The 21942-nt window shown below is 37.4% G+C and overlaps 2 protein-coding genes across 3 annotated transcripts; one reads left to right on the top strand and one right to left on the bottom strand.

The window, feature by feature from the left end:
• The first annotated feature begins 778 nt into the window (after positions 1–778).
• LOC134744993 (armadillo-like helical domain-containing protein 3) lies at positions 779–13413 on the top strand. 2 transcript variants are annotated; one of them, XM_063678950.1, is made up of 13 exons: positions 780–1274; positions 3731–3888; positions 5187–5354; positions 5867–5978; positions 6653–6820; positions 8065–8200; positions 8827–8906; positions 9277–9409; positions 9636–9720; positions 9878–10110; positions 10408–10534; positions 11074–11228; positions 12861–13413. In XM_063678950.1, exons 1-13 carry the CDS (start codon positions 1000–1002, stop codon positions 13077–13079), a joined length of 2049 nt encoding a protein of 682 aa, XP_063535020.1. In that variant the 5' UTR covers positions 780–999; the 3' UTR covers positions 13080–13413. The 2 variants fall into 2 exon arrangements, with proteins under 2 accessions (XP_063535021.1, XP_063535020.1); XM_063678951.1 differs by lacking the exon at positions 6653–6820 and having other exon boundaries at positions 779–1274.
• A 1642-nt stretch (positions 13414–15055) lies between these two features.
• LOC134744992 (coiled-coil domain-containing protein 149) lies at positions 15056–20295 on the bottom strand. The gene is made up of 7 exons (XM_063678949.1): positions 19993–20295; positions 19668–19907; positions 19147–19326; positions 18281–18553; positions 17281–17359; positions 16171–16309; positions 15056–15566 (listed from the first exon to the last, which is right to left on the bottom strand). The coding sequence occupies exons 1-7, from the start codon at positions 20059–20061 to the stop codon at positions 15161–15163; spliced, it is 1386 nt and encodes a 461-aa protein (XP_063535019.1). The 5' UTR covers positions 20062–20295; the 3' UTR covers positions 15056–15160.
• Positions 20296–21942: the final 1647 nt, after the last annotated feature.

The raw sequence follows: 21942 nt of genomic DNA, 5'->3' as shown, positions 1-21942 counted from the left end.
TCAAACTTTAAGACCGAGTGAGGAATGTCGAGATCCGACGCCGAGGTGCGAGATGTGGGAGACGTCATTACCAAGCTTAAATGGAGTTGGGCGGGACATGCAGTGATGGCAGGTGGACCATAATGTTGACAGATTGGTGGCCGCTTTCGGATGAAAGAAGCGCCTGGCGTCCGTTGGCTCATTGGGTGGATGATGTTCGAAAAATCGCGGGGCACTTTTGGATGAGAGTAGTCCAGGACCGGGATAAGTGGCGTACACGAAGAGAGGCCTATGCTCAGCAGTGGGCGATTGAAGGCTAGAATGATGATGATGATGAATGTACACCATGGCCCAGCGTAGGCCAATCTAAGGGACGCAGCTACGCGATGGAATGAGATAGCAATATCACTGATTTAAACTTTCACGATTTTTACTCATTATTCGTGGTCTTCTCCGAGACCACGGGGACAACGCCGTCCTCGAAACGTCGGAGGTAAATTTAAAACATATTTTACGCGATTAAGTCCCGTCGTTGTGAATAATAATATAGCAATATCACTTGCTCCTCTAACGCATAAATGCGTCCCTTGGACTGCCTACACTGGGCCATTTAAGGTTTATTGTAATATAAATGAAATGTGTAAAATTATTCTTCTGCAAGTTTGATATTAAATGTGTTAAATTCTTATTGGATACTCCCATTATGATTTGGAATACTGAAAAATCATGTGAAAATACAGTTGGCAACTGTCAATGTCATGCCATGTCACAAATGTCACAATCACATATGTCGGACGTCGGTGTCCCTTCAAAATATTTTCTCTAGGCACCGTTTTATGCCGCAAATATGTAAATTTGTATAAATGTTCATTAAATTGTAGCTTAAAGCTTATGTAAACAAAGCATAAGTATTTTAAGAACAAAAACATTGTAAATAGTATTTTAAAATCATCAAGTAACTTGAAGGTACAAAATTATTTAAAACTCATACTTGTCAACTTATCAAGTACAAGCTGTACAATGGCTATGGCTATGAGAAAACGTAGCGGTTCAGGCTCTAAAAGGCACTTGAAAGAGAAGGTAGTACAGATATACGAATCGTTCTTCAGAGGAGAAGACCTGACGAGCGATAATCCAACTTTTTGGGATGAATTCTTCCTTTTGAAGCCGAAAATTCCGCAGCTGGAAGCCGAGATAAACAAACTGTCGGTGGAGCAGCTGCTCAATATGAAGGACAACATGAACCTGCTTGTGGCTCAGTGTATTGAAATGCTGGGTCAAGAGCACCATATAAGGTAAACAAAACCTACACATTTTATGAGCAAATAATACTAAAACATTAGTCTTTCGGGAGCTGCTGCCTCCCAGGGGAAGCTATGATGTCATTTTGAAAAAGGCCATAAATATAGAGGCATTAGGCACCTAGGGAGCCAACAGGTATGAAATGTTAAACAGAAACTTCAGGGCAGTACCTGACTGTCTCTTTAATTATAATAAGCACACCTAAATTCGAGGTTGGATTGAAAGGTAATGCAGGTCTAGGGCCCCCAATGAGGCAGCACTGGGCCCATATGGATTGTTGATTTTAGATAGTCCAGTCTTAATTTCAAAGCTTTTGTGTTTTATTAACCTTTCATGGGTCATTCTCAAAAATATGTCTGCAGTCTAATTCCGTTACCCAGACCCATAAATTTTTTTTAAATAGTTGTGGAAATTAGACACAACTGCAGACATATTCTCAGAGAATGACCCTCATATGTGTGTGTTGGGCAAATATCAAGGTTCAAACCTCGTGCTGAGTAGAGTAAAAAAAAAACGTTTTTGAAAAACATGCTTAAAATTTGGTCAAGATCCTAATCATACACAGATAAGTGTCTTAGGGCACCCTGGTGCAGACAGATTCTAAGCCCCTTTCCTCCTCAATCAGTTTATAAGCATTATTTACGATATTATTTATTAATTTTATAAACTTACTAGCTGTTGCCCGCGACTTCGTACGTGTGGATTTTTATGTTGGTGGTTATATATTCTACAATCTACATGAGCATAATATAGAACATTATGCAGCAAAATATATCAGTAGGGACGGTTAATCATTTGTTAATAATTATACAACACATGAAATTTGTCTTTCACAAACTACGAAGTTTCAAGACCCTAACTGAAAAAAATTGGTCCCGATATAATCCCTCTCGACCCTCTTAGAAGATTTACAAGTCCACTATTTAAAAAAAATATTCGCTCCCGAAACTATTAATACAAACTTTTCAACAACGGTGTCAAGTTCCTAGCTTAAAAGAAAATTTGTACCACATATAAACTTACATCCTCTTTTTAACCCCTTTAGGGGTTGAATTTTTAAGAACATTGAAATAACTTTTTTGGAATCCTATACAATGCCTTTCTAAGAAGTTTCAATGCATTTGTAATAGATTCACTTTCAATCCCTTTTTAACCCTTTTAGGGGATGAATATTTAAAAACGCTTAAATTACTTTTCTTGTATTCTAATAATATGCCTTTATACAAAGATTCAAGTCCCGCACTCAAATAATATTTGATCTCCATACAAACTTTCAACCCCATTTTTACCACCTTGGGGGATGAATTATCAATAATGCTGAAATAAGTTTTTTTCTCTTTTAATTATATATCTTTCTATGAAGTTTCAAGTACCTAGCTTAAAATAAAATTAGGACCACGACAAACTTTCAACCCCTTTTTAACCATTTTAGGGGATGCATTTTTAAAAACGCTGAAATCACTTTTCTAGTATTTTAATAATATGCCTTTATACAAAGTTTCAAGTCCCGCACTCTCAATTTATGATCTCCATACAAACTTTCAACCCCTTTTTCATCACCTTAGGGGATGAATTTTGAAAAACCCCTTCTTAGTGGATACTAACGTCATAAAAGCTATCTATTGTGAAAAATTCAGCTCTCTAGGTCCAACGTTTTGGGCTGGGCGTTGATTTAAGTGAGTCAGTCAGTTAGTCGGGACTTTTACGTTTATATATATAGATTGAATGAACATCTTATTCTCTTTATTTATCTTTCATCTTAGGCTAGGTTTTTATAATATGGATGAATATAAAAGTAAAATACAAGAAGTTATATAAACATATTATAAGTTATACACGGTGTTACTTGAGCCACTGAAAACCTGAGACACCCCAAGAGTTTTTTTTAAATTTTGAACTCGTCTTGAGTATTTATTCTTTAATCTGATAAATATTTAAAAAAATATTAGTTGTTTAGTTTTTTTAACAATTCTATTCAACTGATAATTCTACACAAGATGCTTCGTCGTTTTAGTGACATCAAACAATTGCTAGTTACCATAGAAAACACTGTTAACAGACCATATGCATACCTTACTGCAACGAGATAAGGTTTACCAATGGCTAATTAACAATGTTGCTCATTGACAAATAATGTGTCTAATGCTAGTTATTGATATTGTTGCATTACAAACCTGCAGAATGGGCATGTAAAAAAAAAAAAAAATTTACCCCCTATAAAACATAGCGCGATCGATTCTCCCATCGATTCTGAACAAACTGTTTTTAGGTTTTCAGTGGATCATAAAACACCGTGTATATACATATAAACATATTATAAAAAAACCACCCAAACTAGGGTGCCACCAGCATCTTTATTATGTTTGAAATTCTCAGGTTTCATTTCAATCCCAATCATTTATAATGAAGGCACGCATATTGTTATAAATCATCTTTTTCTCATCTTCAGGTTAGTGTATGCACTTCAGACACTAAGTGCCCTTTTGATGACAGTGTATCAGCGGCTGGGCGCAGAGCCAAACAATGTGAAAACTATTTTGATTGGATCAGAAAATGCAGATGCCAAGATGCAAAAACTCCTGGAACATTGTAGTTCAACACTGTCAGGTAAATTACCATTTATTACAATTTAATATACAGAAAAACCAATATCCGGGTCAAGAAGACTGACTAATTGATATGATAAAGACAAATTGTGATAAAACAAAAATAAGAATAATTGTACCATTTCTAAGTATCCTTTTTGTAAACCTCACTTGTTATTACGAGTAATAATAGTAATCTTACATAAAGTATTTCGTTATTTAATCTTACAATTCTAATACAAATGGAGTAATTTATTGTAGTAACATGGCCTACTACTCGGTAAATGAGTTCCTGGAGAATTCATGTGACATGTGACCAAGTACATAGATTAGATTAAATAAATTGTGTAATTTTGTTTTGTAATTAGAATTATATCTTATTGTTATTATTTTCTTGATGAATTTGAATTATCGAACTGTTGACATTATTAATTTATAGTTATGTGCATTTTAAAAATATTGACATGTGAATCTTAATTTATTATCATTTTGTAAGTAATTATTGTTATGTAACTGACAGTGTATGATTAATACCAATAAAATTCTATTCTATTCTATTCTGTAAGAGTATTGAAATTTTATGACAAAAATAAAAGTATGATTATTTACTGGAAGTTTACTGTGTTTAAAAGGGAATTCTCAGACTCACTTATTTCTCTTTATTATATGTTAAATAAGGAATTCAGGTGTACTATGATTAAAAATAAAATCCATAGGTTTATGAAATTAATTATGAATACCATTAAGTATATTTCATCTGATATGAAGCAATAAAAAAAACCTTAATAGCTGTAATACTCAAACTGTGTAGGTGTACTACTTCATAGACTTAATATATATAAAATAATCAATACTTGTTATCACATTTATCAGTGACATACCCTGTAAGTAGAGTTGTGCCATTCCCAAAATGTAAGGCACCTTTCAAAAAGTAATTCACTGCACTACTGCAATCAGGTTCTTACTACTCCAATTAAGTTAAGATAAGAACCTAGTGTTCTTAGTTCTTTAGTATTTTTATTATCCATTTCCCTGGCTAGATCTCACCTGGCAGGGTAATTACCCCCCCAAATAGATTTTGAGTCCTTTTTAAGCAAGGAAGCCGCAACATTGTGAAATTTATAGTTGTGTTTATGCATTGAGAATATATTAGTACAAACAGAGTATTCCATATGTATTATTTACCACTAATATGAGTATCATAGTCAACATCGGAGTATTCCATATAAATTATGCTGTCAGTAAAAACACCAGAGCTTATGTATGTAATTCTGAAATTACTATTAATAAATAATAACATTTTAATTGATTCTATTTTAGGGGATGTCCCAGAAAGTCTGAAGTCTATGGTTTTAAAGCTGCTGCTAATAATCGCGACAGGCATAGACAACATAGATGACAACCCTCTGGTGGAGTATGTGATGACAAACTCATTATTTGAGCCTCTGATCCAGTTACTGTGTACTTCTACTGAGAGGCAACAACACGGTGACTACTTATTTCATTTGTTCATTCAACTTAACTTTTACTCTTCTTTAACTTTTTACTTTAGGACTAATTTTAAAAATGCGAAATGAATCTCAGCTGTCAGTCTGTCAGCTTTTCACAGATAAAAAACTCGTAAACCGATTTTTATAAAAATGTGTATGTAGTCTGCTTTATCAGGGTGGTCCACACTGAAGAAGCCGCCGCGCGAGGAATTGCGCGATTTTTGTAGACCTGCCTCGCCCGAGGCAAACGCACGCACGGCCACAATGCAGTAGGAGAATTTTTCGGGGTGCGGCTCATTCTGTGTAGACCCGCTTAATAAGGCCTGAAGGCCTACCGCCAACATTGAAAAACTGAAAATCGTAATCTACCTTTCTATATTCGAGCGAAAAAGAGGTAGTTATCGTCTTTCGATGTAAGCGGTAGGCCCTCCTCTCTGGATATGTGCATACGCCATCATACGCTTCTTTGTTTTTGTTCTTGTTCAGTTCAAATGTCTACTTTTATTACAGGATACGATGTGGTAATGCTACTCATGTTTTTGGTGAGCTACAAAAAACAGGAGTCCACTAATCCCTATGTAGTCAAGCTGTCAATACTTGATGATGAACTGGCACTAAATGGGTAAGTATACCGCAGATGTACCTACGAGTATATTATGTCGCGGCTCAATTCAGTGAAATAAAATCAATAGCGGGATTCACTCTTACTGGTCCTTAGTACTTACTTTACCTCGACTTTTTAACCCAGAACTATACTTGTTTAGTACAGCCTGTTTAACAATTAGTCATCAATGCAAGATAAACGCTGAAATTGCGAAAACCTTAAAGAGTGGTGTACCATCACCTTATTAGTGAAAACAGTTTTGCATTAAACTGTATAAATTGTATGTTTAATTTTTGAATAATAAATCTCTCTTATCTGTCTAGTAAAAGATGTACAGTATGACTTACGTAGGTAATTTTACCTCAAAGAGTAAGGCCACGTGTAAGACTGTGGTGTAGCTAAGCATATATTTTACCTCCCAGAGTAAGGCCACGTGTAAGACTGTGGTGTAACTAAGCATATATTTTACCTCATAGAGTAAGGCCACGTGTAAGACTGTGGTGTAGCTAAGCATATATTTTACCTCCCAGAGTAAGGCCACGTGTAAGACTGTGGTGTAGCTAAGCATATATTTTACCTCATAGAGTAAGGCCACGTGTAAGACTGTGGTGTAACTAAGCATATATTTTACCTCATAGAGTAAGGCCACGTGTAAGAATGGTGTAGCTAAGCATAAGTATATTTTGTTGCAGTTACGGCCAAGTTATAACGGCAGCACTGAATGATTTCGTAATGTCGGTGTTCGGCGGCATGCAGGGCAATACAGGGGGCGGGTGGCTTTCATCCCTTACCAGTATGGTGGGTGGGATATTCCTCACCAGCGATGACACTCAGCCGGTTGTGAGGGGACAGAGGAACAGGTATAGTAAAGTGGTCGGCTTGCAAGGCAATACAGGCGGCGGGTGGCTTTCTTCGCTCACTAGTATGGTGGGATATCCCTCATCAGCGATGACACTCAGCCAGTCGTGAATTGACAAAGAAACAGGGACTTATAATATTGTCTTCGGTTACCGCGATAGTTACTCATGAAATAAAACTATGAAAACGGATTATATCGCGTATAGGGACTTATAGTTTTAATCGGTTCCATAAAGGAACATTCTTATAGCTCTAAGAAGTTTTCAATTCATTTACATGAAAAAACATTACTTCATTTGGCTAGCTACTTTCCGCGCTTGAAAGCGTCATATTAGACCTCAGATCGGTACGCATTCGCGGTCACCATTCAAGAACGTAAAATAAGCCCAGCTGCGTAGCCCATGATCCTGGTTTAAAATTTCGAAACTTACATATATTTTTTATGCTAAGCGTTAACAAGACTCATTGAGTATAAACTGAAATAGATATCATACACTAAAGAAAACCGGCCAAGTGTGAGTCGGACTCGCGTTCCAAGGGTTCCGTATATTACACAATTTAAACAATGTATTTTGTATGTGAAACGGAGTGAAATGTCTTTAAAAAACCCGTAGGGGTCGGATCAAAAACTAAGTAATTAAATCCGACTCACGCTTGACTGCGATTTCTAATAGGTTTTCCTGTAATCTATAGATAAATATCTATTTTGCTAATTTTTTTCAAAATTTTTGACCCAGTAGTTTCGGAGATAAAGGGGGGGGGGTGGTCATTTTTTGCCTATTTTCTTGAATAAGTTCTAAACTGTTTGTCCTAAAATTAATATATATATATATATTTGAGATTCTCACAATGAGCTCTTTCATTTGATATATAACACAATATAGTTAGAAAAAAATCATTTTTAAATTTTCTCATTTACAAGTGGATCCGATGTTTAAAATTCATTTGTTTGCGTTACATGTCCGTTTTTGGGTCACATGTATACCAAATGTAATGTGGTATATGTATACCAAATTTCAACTTAATTGGTCCAGTAGTTTCGGAGAAAATAGGCTGTGACAGACGGACAGACAGTCAGACAGACAGACAGGCGCACGAGTGATCCTATAAGGGTTCCGTTTTTTCCTTTTGAAGTACGGAACCCTAAAAAATGACTAAGTTCCCTAGTTGGAAGACTTATTACGGGATAAGTCAATTTGTTATGATTTTCTCATTATATGAATAACTTGTGCATTATTTACAACAGCGGCGGCGAAGAGGGCATGCTGCTCGCCCTCTACGAAGCGGCGCACCTCAACCGCAACTTCATGACGACGCTCGCGCACTCGTCCGCCGCCGCCTCCGCGCCGCCCTCACCTCCCGCCACTTTGCCCCCGCAACAGGTGGGAAAGAACTACATGCGTTTGTAATGCCGGGGCCACACTAATCCCACATATCGCGATAATCCCAGTGTGGCCGTATGAAAAACGTCGAACAAACGCGTTTCCCGGCGTTTCCGGTTAGTGTGGCCTCAGCATAAAGAACTGTCGTTGACCATTCGCGCCGGCGAAACAACGCTAGGATTGACTACAATGAAATTATTTTAGAAATAAATGAAGGAATAGGAGTTTTTTTTTTTAATTAAATTGATATTTATTTAGATTGTCTTCCTTTAAAACGTAGGTAAAGGTGCGGGACTAGTAGATATACACCTATCTACATGTAACGCAGCGTCTTACGTAAGCGAACAACTCGCGAACGCGAAGCGAAGCGGCACGGCGCGGCGGGCCCACGGCGTTCGCGATCGCAACGAGATCGCGCACGTAGGACACTTCTATAGGTATCAAAGGGTTGATTCACCCCGCGCCGCATGTTGTTCGCCTACGTAGTACGCTGCGTAAGTCCGCGCGGGAAAATCAATAGGCAATATTTAGCGGTCACTTCTGTCGAAAAATATAACCAGCGGGTTCGAAACTTTTCCTATGGTGTTTCGCCTTTATTTTTTCTACTTCTTAAATGTTTGTTGCAGAGTCCGCCCAATCCAGCACAAATCCAAGCCCTAGACAACGAACAGCCAACAAACCTGCTCGTCACTTTCTTCCAATATTGGTAAGTAAATAGTCATTTGATTGTCGATAACCTTATTATATTCATTATATAATTTATACTTAATTTGAGAATAATTCGAAGATGTTTGAAACAAGGTAATATAAAATAATAGAATTAATTATCGGTCATACTTACACATGTCAATATTTGAAGAATAGTCATAGTCATTATTGTATCGGACAATTCTTCGTACACTGAGGAAAGTTTGAACCATATTTTCAGCGATTCAACTTCAAAAACTTCTCTTATTGATTATTTATACATTTTCTATAAAATCACGTGTCGATATTAGTCACGGTGGGAGTCAGAGGTAACTTTTCTGCTGACGCCATTATTATCTATTGTTTTAATTTTTTTCATTTGTGCACAGTTCAATAGTGATGGCGGACACGAAGACTGAGAGCAGCGTCAACAAATGCAGTCTGTGCTTCATCACGCTCACTTGCATCGTCGAGGAGCAGTTCGCCAACTCCATCATGCACGACCAGAATCTTACTTTTAAGGTAAGAACCAAAGTAGGCTTAAACAAGTCTGATTATAAGGTTACATTAGTTACTTTCTTTCTTTTTCTATTTGTGCACTCTGGACGAAACCTACGTTGTGGATTTAGTTCTGGTCCAATGATCACTAATAATTTATTTCGGTCTTTGTCACGTCCTCCTTTATCGCTCTACATTCATTATCGATTTTTAGAAGTACCTACGGTTTGTAATGGAACATATTTTTCAGGTACAATTATATAGACTGCCTATGCGTCATAGGAAAATAGTTCCAGAGGAGGCACCGTCCCAACCACTAGCTTCTACGTTGATAGGTAACTAATTAATTATTGTTTCAAATATTTAAATTCAATTAACACTAACAATCAAACCTAACTGACAAATCTCACAATGCACTTTTTTCGTGCTTTCGATTTTTTTAAGTCAAGTACCCAATTTTATTATCATTAAAGCTCAAAATCAATTTTCCAGATCTCCTTGTAGAATTCATGATGTGCCACCTTTTAAAGAAGTTCCCCGGCGAACTCTACGAGCTCTGCGTCGGTGTGTTACTGCGGCTCCTTAGCTACCAGAAGCGATGTCGAGTCCGCTTAGCGAGAGATTGGAGGCCTCTATGGGCGGCCCTAATAGCGCTCTTGAAGTTCCTAGTGACCAATGAGAGCACATTGCTCAGGAGACACAATATCTTCATCATGGCACAACAAGTAAGTGTACCAGAATTGACATTCATACTTTACGTCAAAAATAACCAATGTTTATATAGGTATAACTTTTAATCCTTTGAACGCCTATCGTGAACCTTGTCGTACCTAATGCACGAATGTTGATATTGGGCGGTAGCCGCACGTCTCAGTTGACGTCTTTAGTTTAAAAATATTCATTTACTCGCAATTGCGCATGAAAAACATTTTTTTTATTAAAACCCTCACAAACATTTTTTTATTACAACCCTCCACTTGCGATACCTATCCGGTTTCTATATGCTGAGATATTTATTGCAGGTGGTGAACATCTTCAACCTATTCATCACATTCGGTGACACATTCCTGCCAACGCCAGCTTCCTACGATCAACTGTACTACGAGCTTATTAGGATGCACCAAGTTTTCGACAATCTATTTTACATGGGTAAGTCGCCATTGGTCTATGCATTAGCATTTAACAATCATAAATTGAGTTTTGTAAACGGCCGGTTTCCTAACTACCACTGCGCTGACATAAAAGTTACCTCTCTGCCTTTCACCGTCGCGATATCTGAAAATCTAAAACGCCTGGAACTATTAAGCCAAAATTAGGCAATTTTAGATATAGATCTATATTTCCATTTCTGTCTAAATGCGAATGTTAATAATGTTGCGGCCTCCGCACCGCGCTGCTTTTTTTAGGGTTCCGTACCCAAAGGGTAAAAGCGGGACCCAATTACTAAGACTCCGATGTCCGTCTGTCTGTCACCAGGCTGTATCTCATGAACCGTGATAGCTAGACAGTTGACATTTTCACAGATGATGTATTTCTGTTGCCGCTATAACAACAAATACTAAAAAGTACGGAACCCTCGGTGGGCGAGTCCGACTCGCACTTGGCCGGTTTTCTTTTTAGTTTGAAAGTGAAACACCAGCACCACTAGTGTTCTACACACCTAGGTGTAACCGGTTTTGGTATTCCAGCACTTCGCTACTCGACCGGCGACGGCGAGTTCAAGGCGGAAGCTCTACGGCTGGCCAACTGTCTAGTGAACGTCCGCGCCATCATACAACACTTCTCGCCCAAGATCGAGTCCTGGCTCAACTCGCAGAGCTTGTCAACACCCACAGAGGACCAGGTAAATCATTCCAACATTTTTAGGAGTTGAACCGATGTAAGAGTTAAGTGGATATTTTTATCATCTGGGGTTTTAACAGACTGCAAAGAGGTTTTTAAATCTGGGAATCTTTGTTTTTTTTTTTATGTACCTATATACAGTGTGGAAAGATAAGTCGGGCCCTGGAGGGAAACTACCTTAAATCCTTAAGCTGGCTTATTTTACTTAAAGGAGACATTCGTTTATTTTTAAAAAGAAACAAAACTGCATTCAAAGATTTTTTTAAACTCGCTTCGCCCGGGACTCGAACCAACTAAAATTAAAAAAAAACAAACACTCCCTATTTTATTATACTAATCGATAGTATTCTTATTCAGGATAAAATTTCTCTAACAAACATTTGGTCTTAAAAATAAAAATGATCTTTAAATCTAACATTAACTTTATTTTACTATATTTTTTTTTCACTTAAATTATTTAACTGATAAATTGTTCGAAATGAGCCCCCTCGTGCCGGCCGCCGCCGTTGAAATTCATTAAAATTAGCAAGCGTGTACTTCATATCTTTAAATGTTGGAGAAATAAGAGAACTGTTACGTGTCTTTTACTTGTTGAAAGTGAACAGTAACCAAATGTTTGTTAGAGAAATTTTATCCTGAATAATAATACTATCGATTAGTATAATAAAATAGGGAGTGTTTTTTTTTTAATTTTAGTTGGTTCGAGTCCCGGGCGAGGCAAGCGAGTTTTAGAAAATCTTTGAATGCAGTTTTATTTCTTTAAAAAAAAAAGGAATGTCTCCTTTAAGTAAAATGAGCCAGCTTAAGGATTTAAGGTAGTTTCCCTTGAGGGCCCGACTTATCTTTCCACACTGTATTTAACTGTATGCCTGATTTCTCGAAAACGGCTGGTCCTATTTGTTTTTTTTTGTTTGAAAGCGATCTGATGATGGAATCGTAGCAAAATCGTGGGAATCCCTTGCATAATTATTATGGTCACACCTCTGATCTGATTTGGGTGTTTTTTTATAGTAAATTGGTTCATTTGCTTTTGGAAAGCACGATTTGATGACATGAAAATGCTTGTTTTACTGTTTTGTGAATTCAGTTTTTTGTCAAACCTTGCTGTTTATTATACTATCTCGTGCATTTTCTCACAGAAACTATCATTTGGTGAAATAAAACTGCTGGTGAAGACCAGAAAATGAAGGCCGTTGTGGAAAATTTCCCTTTTTATTTTCTTAAAGGTTATATTCAAGCATAGAGTAACTTATACTAGAGCGGTACTGTCATAGTAAATTTTGTAACCCCAGTAAATTCACTGCCATCTGTCGACACACTTTAAAACTAAAAATGAAGATTTATAAAAATACGATAGAATGTATTTAAATATAGATAAATGATTTTTTTTATTTGCATTAATTATTTTTATGATTTTGACCCATGTTCTTTCACTGATATGCGTTAAAATTGTTAAATAACAAACGAAACCGTCAACGCCATCTATACGACTGTAGGCCAAAACTAGTAGCGCCCTCTGAACGAGAATCAAATTTTCTTGATTTTCGAGGCACGTTTTTTCCTTAGACTGTATCTATCTATTACGGAGTTATATCTATCTTTGTATTCAAGCAATTTGAATATAATTTCACAGATCCTAGAGGTGGTCCGCAAGAACTACGACAGCCTCATCCTGAAACTGCAAGAGGGGTTGGAGTTCTACTCGCGCTACAGCGAGCGCTCGCACCGCGCGCTGCTCGCGCGCCTGCTGCCCTCGGCGGCCGCGCACGCGCGACACTCCAGCGACGCCGCGCAGCTGCACCGACACACTGCCGCGGCGCTAGTGCACTACACCGCTATACACGTACAGTGAAACTGTACAACACCTATACCCACTATCTTATTATAGGTAATACACAACAAGAAAGGTAACAGTTACAATATATTCTTCGTTTCACTGCAGCGGGGCCGACGCGGCGTAGCGGTTTTTTTTAAATATATAGGAGGTAAACGAGCAGACGGATCACCTGGTGGTAAGCGATTACCGCCGCCCATGGACACCCGCAACACCAGAGGGGTTGTGAGTGCGTTGCCGGCCTTTAAGATGGGAATACGCTCTTTTCTTGAAGGTTCATTACACAGTTTTAGCTGTGCTGTGCGAGGCTGGAAGTTACTGAAGAAATGCACAGTTGAGGACTGCCAACCAACAGGCAGTGCGAGTGCGAGTTTGAGGAGTGCGAAAGTTCAGCGAACCCGTGCGAGGGGATTAATAGCGTGATGCGCGAACGTGCAGATAACGCCGCGCTCGCGTCCCGCTGCGGTATGATGAAGCCTTAATATGCGTCAGGATTTTGTGAATGCGCCTTAAGGCTTTCTAAAGGCACCTATAGTGCTTGAAGAAACTCATTTAAATTTATTATAGTTCAGATAGCGTTTTTAAATATCCGGGATGTCTATATAAAACAGCCACCTAGGCGAAATTATTACTATTATATTGTAACTCATACCTAATGAATATTACTTTATTAATTATTGAGCCGGTTGAGTCTAATAATTTCTGTAACCAGCTAAACATCTGGTGAAGTGTGAACCTTATATCCTCACTATTTTACTTTATGTGTATGTACCGTTTTTCATGCGAAAAAGGAGCTAGGATAAGCACACAATTTTATCTGGAGTAATAATCGGGGCTTTGGGAAAATAAGTAGGCACTTATAACCAAATCCATTGTTATTTCTATCCTGACAACTCCCATTTCATAAATCGAAGCGATATAAAGAGATTAAACCAAAGTGTAATCTTGTTTAAATATCCAGAGTTTATTATATACTTAACAAATGTATTGTAAAGGAACTATTTTTATAATTATCTTAAGCAATTATACTTAAAAGAGTATGAAATGTCCCGATATTTTTTTTCGAATGTTGAACCCTTATTAACAGTTTCGACGCATCTTTTAAGTATGAGGGGCGTCCAACGGGTTAATATTAATACCTAATGTAGTAAGATCGTAATTGGGGTTTAATTATGAGAATATATTACTGTCGGAATAACCACAAATTTGTTATTCAGTACCTATATGAATGCTATATGATTAATATTATGAGTAAATTAATAATTTGTTGTTTAAATTATTATTAAGACTGAATGTATGCTAAAGCAGAATATTTCACTAGGACGAAATATTGTATGCGTCACTAAGTATTTACACATTATTTTTCATTAATAACATTTTCGACAAGCATATTTAAAGATGTTGATCCTACAACCCTATTTGCTATAAGTATTTTTATGTATCATGGTAATAAGGGCGCCCGCTAGCGTGGGCGGGTGCACGGAGCGGGCGCACGCACGCGGGTGCCATTGTAGGTTGTAGGTAAAATGCGTCGCACGCGTCTCCGCCATCCGCCAATTAGCGTCGCTCATACAATTTTTTCCGTTAACCCGCTCCGTGCAACCGCGCTAGCTAGCGGATGCACTAAGTCCGTATTACTGAAACGTTACCTTATCCAAGTGTATATTATTACATTATTTTATAGGTTGTACTAATAATGATTATGATTATACATAATAAATTATTTTACCTAACAAGTGTTTTATTAAAACAAAGAGTGAACCCATTTGAATATATTTATTACAGTAAAATAATGAAACAAAAAAAACAGTTCCTATACCTACTACGAATTAAATTCGACTAAATACTTATACAGATAAGGAATGTTAACGATATTAACCATAAAATTTTAAAAATAACAAAAATAAAACTATATTCAGATCTTTGGCGTAGATATCATAAAGGCTCGTATAATTTGACTAGATTTTTTTTTATCTTGTATAGTATACTAGGTATCTAAGTATTCTAAGTGTGCCATAACCATTTTATTATCACCATTTCGTTTAAACCGTTAAATGTTTTCCTTGTGTATCTTAGTTATGCATAGTTCGATCTGGGTTTTATGAAAGAGTTGGAATTTCTGCAATATTATTACTAGAAGCTTTAATTTCAGCCAACGCTTCTTTAACTAGCTCCTCTAATTCTATTGGCAAAACAGTTTTGGAAGTCAACTTTCTATCTTCACCATCGTCATCAAAATCGTAGTTGCTCCCTGCGTCATCGGAAGAGGTATCAGTACTTTTAACATCATTGTCACTGTTTGACATTTTATTTTCCACATCTCCAGTTCCAGTGTCATCGTCATTATATTTTTCTTTACAGTCCTGAGATTTTATGGATGCGTTGTCAGCATCTGCGCAGAATTCGTCAAGTAACATCTGCGATGGAAATATGGGTATGTATTTCTGTCCATCGCACCAATTTTCTAATGTCTTTTCCAGTTCTGTGATACGATTTGCTAGTATCCTGCGAAATGGAAAATTTATGATCATTATGACACATTTTTACACTACCTATACACTACAGTGGCACCCGAACAAGCGGATTTTTTACGCTACAAATTATGTGAGAGTATCTTGTAGCTTGCAGTTTGCTACCTAGTTGAAATGCCAGGATTTTTAGGGTGATCTCCGGAATTTTGTCAGGATATTCCATTTTTAGGGTTCCGTACCCAAAGGGTAAAAACGGGACCCTATTACTAAGACTCCGCTGTCTGTCCGTCTGGCACCAGGCTGTATCTCATCAACCGTGATAGCTAGACAGTTAAAATTTTCACAGATGATGTATTTCTGTTGCCGCTATAACAACAAATACTAAAAACAGTATAAAATAAATATTTAAATGGGGCTCCCAGCATACAACAAACGTGCGACTCGCACTTGGGCGGTTTCGGCAGTCGCACGCAGACTACATATGGAAAGACAAATACGGGCTAGGTACTAAGAGCCGTAAAAAACACTTTATAAAGCTTAGGTCCTGCAAACGCTTAGCACGGTTGTTGCGCAATACATTAACTGAATAACCAAAATAAAATAACTATCAATAAATATTTTAATTATTTTTAACTCACTGATTAGTCTTCCTTTGATGCTGTAGAGCAATGGACTTATCATTTAGAGCCTCAAAAAGGCCTAAACAAATTGACTTTAGTTCTGCCGCGGAAGTTCTTTTAAGGCCAGTTCTTGAGTTCACTTCCAAGTATTCTCGAACTGAAGAAAATACGTTATATTTAAAATTATCAATCGCAACAATAAACAATGTATGTGTGGCCATGTGGGGTAAGATAAGCAAAGTTTATTTTACTCGGGGCAAGAGCAACAGTATGAGGATTTCCTACAAGTGTTACTCTTGCCCACCGCTTGCCCCAGTGTTTGTCTTACCCCACCTGACCTTATTGATTAAAAAATGGTTTTTAGAGTTCCGTACCCAAAGGGTAAAAACGGGACCCTATTAATAAGACTCTGCTGTCCGTCTGTCTGTCACCATGCTGTATCTCATGAACCGTGATAGCTATAGACAGTTGAAATTTTCACAAATACTAAAAACAGAATAAAATAAATATTTAAGTGGGGCTCCCATACAACAAACGTGATTTTTTTGCCGTTTTTTGCGTAATGGTATGGAAACGGAACCCTTCGTGCGCGAGTCCGACTCGCACTTGGCCGGTTTTTAGGGTTCCGTACCCAAAGGGTACAAACGGGACCCTATTAGTAAGACTCCGCTGTCCGTCTGTCTGTCACCATGCTGTATCTGATGAACCGTGATAGCTAGACAGTTGAAATTTTCACAGATGATGTATTTCTGATGCCGCTATAACAACAAATTCTAAATGATTTTTTTGCCGTTTTTTGCGTAATTGTACGGAACCCTTCGTGCGCGAGTCCGACTCGCACTTGGCCGGTTTTTATACATCTCATTTTCGACCATATCACAATCAATATAAAGTCGAGAATAAAAATTTACCGGCCAATAAATGTTTCTGCTGATATATTATAGACTTAATAATTATAATGATAAAGTAGAAACTCAAATGTAGGTATGAAAACCATCTGTAAATCACAAACTTTTTGAGCAAATGACCGTGAACGTATACAAAGGTGCACACGAACTATTTAGTGAATTTAAATTTTGTATTAAGCAGGGATGCTAAATGTTAACAATAAAATTAAGTATACCATACCTTGTTTCTGAGTCATAACATCCGCAAATCCTTTTGATAAGCTAAATGAATTGCTTTTATTTCTGTTTTCAAGCAATGCCTGCAAACAAATGATAACATTAAATCCAATATTAGGTACTTCCTGTAGATCAAACAAGTTTGCAACTAATTACACTTATACAATACAAATCTAATTTTGAAATGTCAACTTTAAAATAGTTTGTATAAGGCTGAGATTTCATGATTTTACCAAAATGTCAATTGGAAGAGCAAGCATAATGTTTTTTGACTTTGCACTGCATGCTTATTACCCTTGCCAAGCTTAATGATATAAAAAATGTTTTATTGCCCCAAAAAAGTACAAAAACTAACCTAATTTAAAATAACTATTCTAATAATGTAGTGTTCTATTCTAATGTGCGAATACCTATATCTTATTCCAAGTGTCCTTATCATAATCATTTATTGTAACCATGGTATTACAAGGTGTTGGTTATTTTATTTTAGACAGTACAGACATGGACTCTACTAGTTGATGTAGTTTGTCAAAGGACAGTCTCATTTCAAACATAGACAGAGAGAATCATACTCATCTTTGTCTTACACTAGTACTAGCACCCGAAAGAAAAGGATGAGTATAGTTTTTTTGTTCTTTTTTACTGACGATTTGGTTTGACCAACTATAGTTGTCATTGCATGCTTGTAAATGTACCCAGTGGCGTAACTAGGGGGGCGCTGGGGGGGGAGCACGTGCCCCGGGCGCCGTCCAAGGGGGGGCGCCAAAACGGGCGAAAAATATAGAATTATTTTCAAAAACATTGATTGTTACCGCCGCGTCGAACGGGGGTCTACAGGCTACGTTTGGGGGGGCGCAAATTTGGTGCCTGCCCCGGGCGCCATTTCCTCTAGCTACGCCCCTGAATGTACCCTTTCGTTATCCATCTCTATCGCCCTTGCATATTCAAGCCTCTATGGCAGATACAGAAATAGATTTTCCCGTAAACCCAAAAAGTATTTTCACCTTGTATTTTGTTAGTGTCCTTTTAATAATTTCCTTTTCAACTTGCAGCTGGGTTATTCTCTCGTGGAGGTATTTGTTTTCCATCACCAGGGCATCTAAATCCACCACTGGTTTTGGTGCAGTGTTGTCTTGTTGGGACTTGACTCTGTTAGCCAGAATGAAGCTGATTTGATGGTTCAATCTTTGCACTTTGTTTTTGTAGTAGTCTCTGTCAGCGACCAGTTCTTCTTTTTCGTCTAAAGTGGCCCGATAGTCAAGGTGGATTTGTTGATACTGTTTTAGACAGACATTGTGATTCTTGTTAGAAAAAAATATGAATCAAAATATTTAAGTACATGAAATAATTTAAAAGCTAATATTACAATGACAATGTTATCTGTTATAGATAGGAAGGGTATGATAATAATAATCAACATAAAGTGTACATTTTGTCAGAATTATTTAGCTAAGGGTATCAAATTTGTATTTGCGTCTCTCATTCTACTTAGTGAGAGAATGAGACGCAATGCACATTTGATCAAATATTGGTCAGGTGGAATACCACCCTAAATGTAGCTTTCATATCAAATATTTCAGAAGATTAAAATTAAACTTATTTAACCTCTGGAGCCCACCAGATGCAATATCGCACATGCAATTTCATACAAAATCTATGAAAATTCAAAAACCCCTGGGGCTTTGATACTGGGGACTTGAGGGGTTAAGTACAAATGCTAAGACATAGGATTATAAAGACGTAATGAAAATTATGATAAAAAATCAACTTTGCCTGCTTTTAACAGAGAAGTGATTTTTTGTGTTCCATACAAAATCTGTTCACAGAACTCTTATGGGATCATGTTTGTCTTGTTATAAAGAATATTTACCTTTTTCTGAATTTTTTCCAGATCTTGGACTAATTGTTCATAATCATCTGGTGTGTAAGATAAAGCAGTAGACTGTTTTCTATTACCTATCTTCTCAGTGGAGTCTGTCTTTTGCAGTTGTTTTCTCAATGCAACTATATCCCCTGAGGCTTCTTCCAGTTTACTTCTGAGGGTTTCCACCTGAAATTGAATATTTCAATATAGTAAATAAATTATCGGTTTGATTGTGGTGTCAACATCACTATAGTTGAGTAAAACATTTGCTGCACACGAATACGTAGTGTGCTCTCTGTCACGCCTATCTGCAGCAGGCTGCATCCTGTCATTCCTGTCTCTTTTTTACTTGCTTTGTGTGTACCAAGTGTTTGACTCAACTATAATGTTTTTTGGAGCACAAGCTATAACTCATATTTTGAATATTTTAATTACTCATGAAGTCTCAATGGTTTTATTAATTAAATGATAACAAGTACTTACAGTACTAAGTACACATTTCAATCTATTTCTAACAAAATCCATACCTCTAGTTTGAGCATGTCATTGAGATGTCGCGTGTTGGCGAGTAGGTCGCCGCCACTGATCGTGTATGTAGGGGTGAGCCCGCACATGCTGCTCTGCTGTAGCGGCGTGCTTCGTACGCACTTCAACTGCTCTACCAACACCTTGTATTTATCCCTCTCCATACTGCACTTGTCCAACTCTTTACCCAATATTGAAAGTGCATCGATTTTACTTTGCAGTTTGCTTTTCAGTACAGAATTCTGAAATAAATAGGTACGATTTTTTTACTGGATTACGCATATTTCTGCTATGCAATATTATATGAAAGGCGTCGATAAACTATACCTCTAAGATGTAATCATCCAGTTGTTGGTCTTGGAACTTGACTTTCGAATTCGCTGCTTTAGTAAACATCGTGTTTATCTGATTTTTGGTGGAAAGTCTGACGTACACAAAATCGATAGTTGGTTCAAGTACTTAATTCTCACACGTTTACTTTGTACTGTATCACATTCCTATGAAAAATAATGTGTTAGTTAATGACACCCAACCGTGTGTATTTTCACTTATCGCGATCAATTTAATTTAATTTTAATAATAAAAACTTCCCCGCGAATCGAATTGCATTTTTTAAGTTCGCTCTCGGCTTCCGGTCCGGTTTGGCCACAGATTAACTTCAAACTAGACATGAGTAGCAGTGTTGCCAACTCGTAATTTGAAAAAAACGCTAGTCTTATGTCTAAATTATGCCAGAATTATACTAAATAATTTTGGAATGTGCTAAAAAAATGCTAAACAATATATTGGTACGTAACTAAAAAATGAGGATCTTCCACATAAATCAAACGATGCTGTTTCTGAAAATTTTACACAGTCAAACCAAGCTAACTTTGCCCCGACTTGGTTAGCTAATGCCAAATTTCTTTAGCTCCTCCACACTCGTGTGCGAATCGCGGCTTCGTGCCGCGTTTCGCACACGAGTGTGGAGTGAGCCTTTAAAATGTGACGTTTGTAGTGACTCCACACTGTAGCTGTCGATGCATTACCATACCATAGGTAACACAAAACAGATTAGTGAGTGTCTAGACGAGGCAATTTTACGCACAATCTGATTAGATTGACAATTTAATTGGTAACGCGTATGAAAAAAAGAAACGCAAGGACATTGTCTTGCCGGTTTCACTATGTAATTGTGTATTATAATTTAATTTCTTATCAGTGACAATTGTATTTTCTCGTCGAAAACTACAACTACAACATAATAAACATATTTCACCGTTTTAAGCAAATTTCTGACTGTATCACTATTAAGGTCCACGTACACAAAAATACAAAAGCCAGGTGGTTAAGGTCTGTCAGTCTGCACCGACGTGCAGACGAGGAGTCTGGACCTTACAACAAATGTCATGTGATTTTAAATAACTGCTGGCTATCACCTAGCACCACCTGGCACTAAGGTCGCGGTGCGGTGCGGTAGTCTGTTACGGTTTATAATAGGGGGATATTACTGCAATGTTCTGCCACCAGAGTACAGCACTAGCCTTTATAGCAAACCATAGAGTAACTTATACATACTGTAAACCTTACATACCAAAACTTATACATACCGGGAAACACGAATCCGAAATTTCGCTATCAGCCTTTTTATCGTTCAAATATGCAAGAGTGACAGAGATTTTTGATAACGAAATTTCGATTTTCTTGTTTCGCGATAGACCCTCATATTGTGGTACTGGCGCCACCTACGCAGAGTTTCGCGTAATATTCCCTATTTCTAGTATGTATAAAATTTCATTTAGCCCCTATCCACACTCGTGTGTGGAGCGCGCTTTTGACGGTTGTGCCATGGAATATCTATCATTGCCAAGTAGGTTTCAAACTTGGCTAAGGGACACAATTCACTTCGTTCACTAAATTGTGCTAAAAATTATGCCAGATGCCAAATAGAAAATTTCGATGCCAAAGGGTGTGAAATTATGCCAGATCCGGCACAATTTACAAGTTGGCAACACTGATGAGTAGTCGGTTCGCGAATGAAAGATGCAAATTAAGTACTTCACTTGATGTCACTCGTTCATTCACTAGTTCAGCTCGGACTCATTTAGTTCTTTACTTCAGCCTGGGCCCTTACCATACTACTAAATTTACGATGGGGAACATAGAGGTACTATAATATAGAGAGGAAATGGTCCCTCCCCCATGTGACTTAATGAGATGCTCTTATAGAACTTTCAGTAGGAGTAGCAGAGAAAGCGTTATTATTGTTTGTCCTTGTTACAGTCTTCACTTTTTTTA

This window comes from Cydia strobilella, chromosome 10, assembly GCF_947568885.1.
Source record: "Cydia strobilella chromosome 10, ilCydStro3.1, whole genome shotgun sequence".
Lineage (NCBI taxonomy): Eukaryota > Metazoa > Arthropoda > Insecta > Lepidoptera > Tortricidae > Cydia > Cydia strobilella.
Note: the sequence above shows the minus strand (reverse complement) of the source record. Positions and strands in the feature narration are given on the sequence as shown.

Excerpts from the sequence above, each read along its gene's own strand:
- LOC134744992 (XM_063678949.1), bottom strand. The coding sequence starts at position 20,061 with ATGTTTACTAAAGCAGCGAATTCGAAAGTCAAGTTCCAAGACCAACAA. Across the intron at positions 16,310-17,280 it reads TGTTATGACTCAGAAACAAG|TTCGAGAATACTTGGAAGTG; the intron begins GTATGGTATACT and ends TATTTTCTTCAG. Across the intron at positions 15,567-16,170 it reads CATCAAAGGAAGACTAATCA|GATACTAGCAAATCGTATCA; the intron begins GTGAGTTAAAAA and ends TCCATTTCGCAG.
- LOC134744993 (XM_063678950.1), top strand. The coding sequence starts at position 1,000 with ATGGCTATGGCTATGAGAAAACGTAGCGGTTCAGGCTCTAAAAGGCAC. Across the intron at positions 3,889-5,186 it reads TTGTAGTTCAACACTGTCAG|GGGATGTCCCAGAAAGTCTG; the intron begins GTAAATTACCAT and ends ATTCTATTTTAG. Across the intron at positions 5,355-5,866 it reads TACTGAGAGGCAACAACACG|GATACGATGTGGTAATGCTA; the intron begins GTGACTACTTAT and ends CTTTTATTACAG.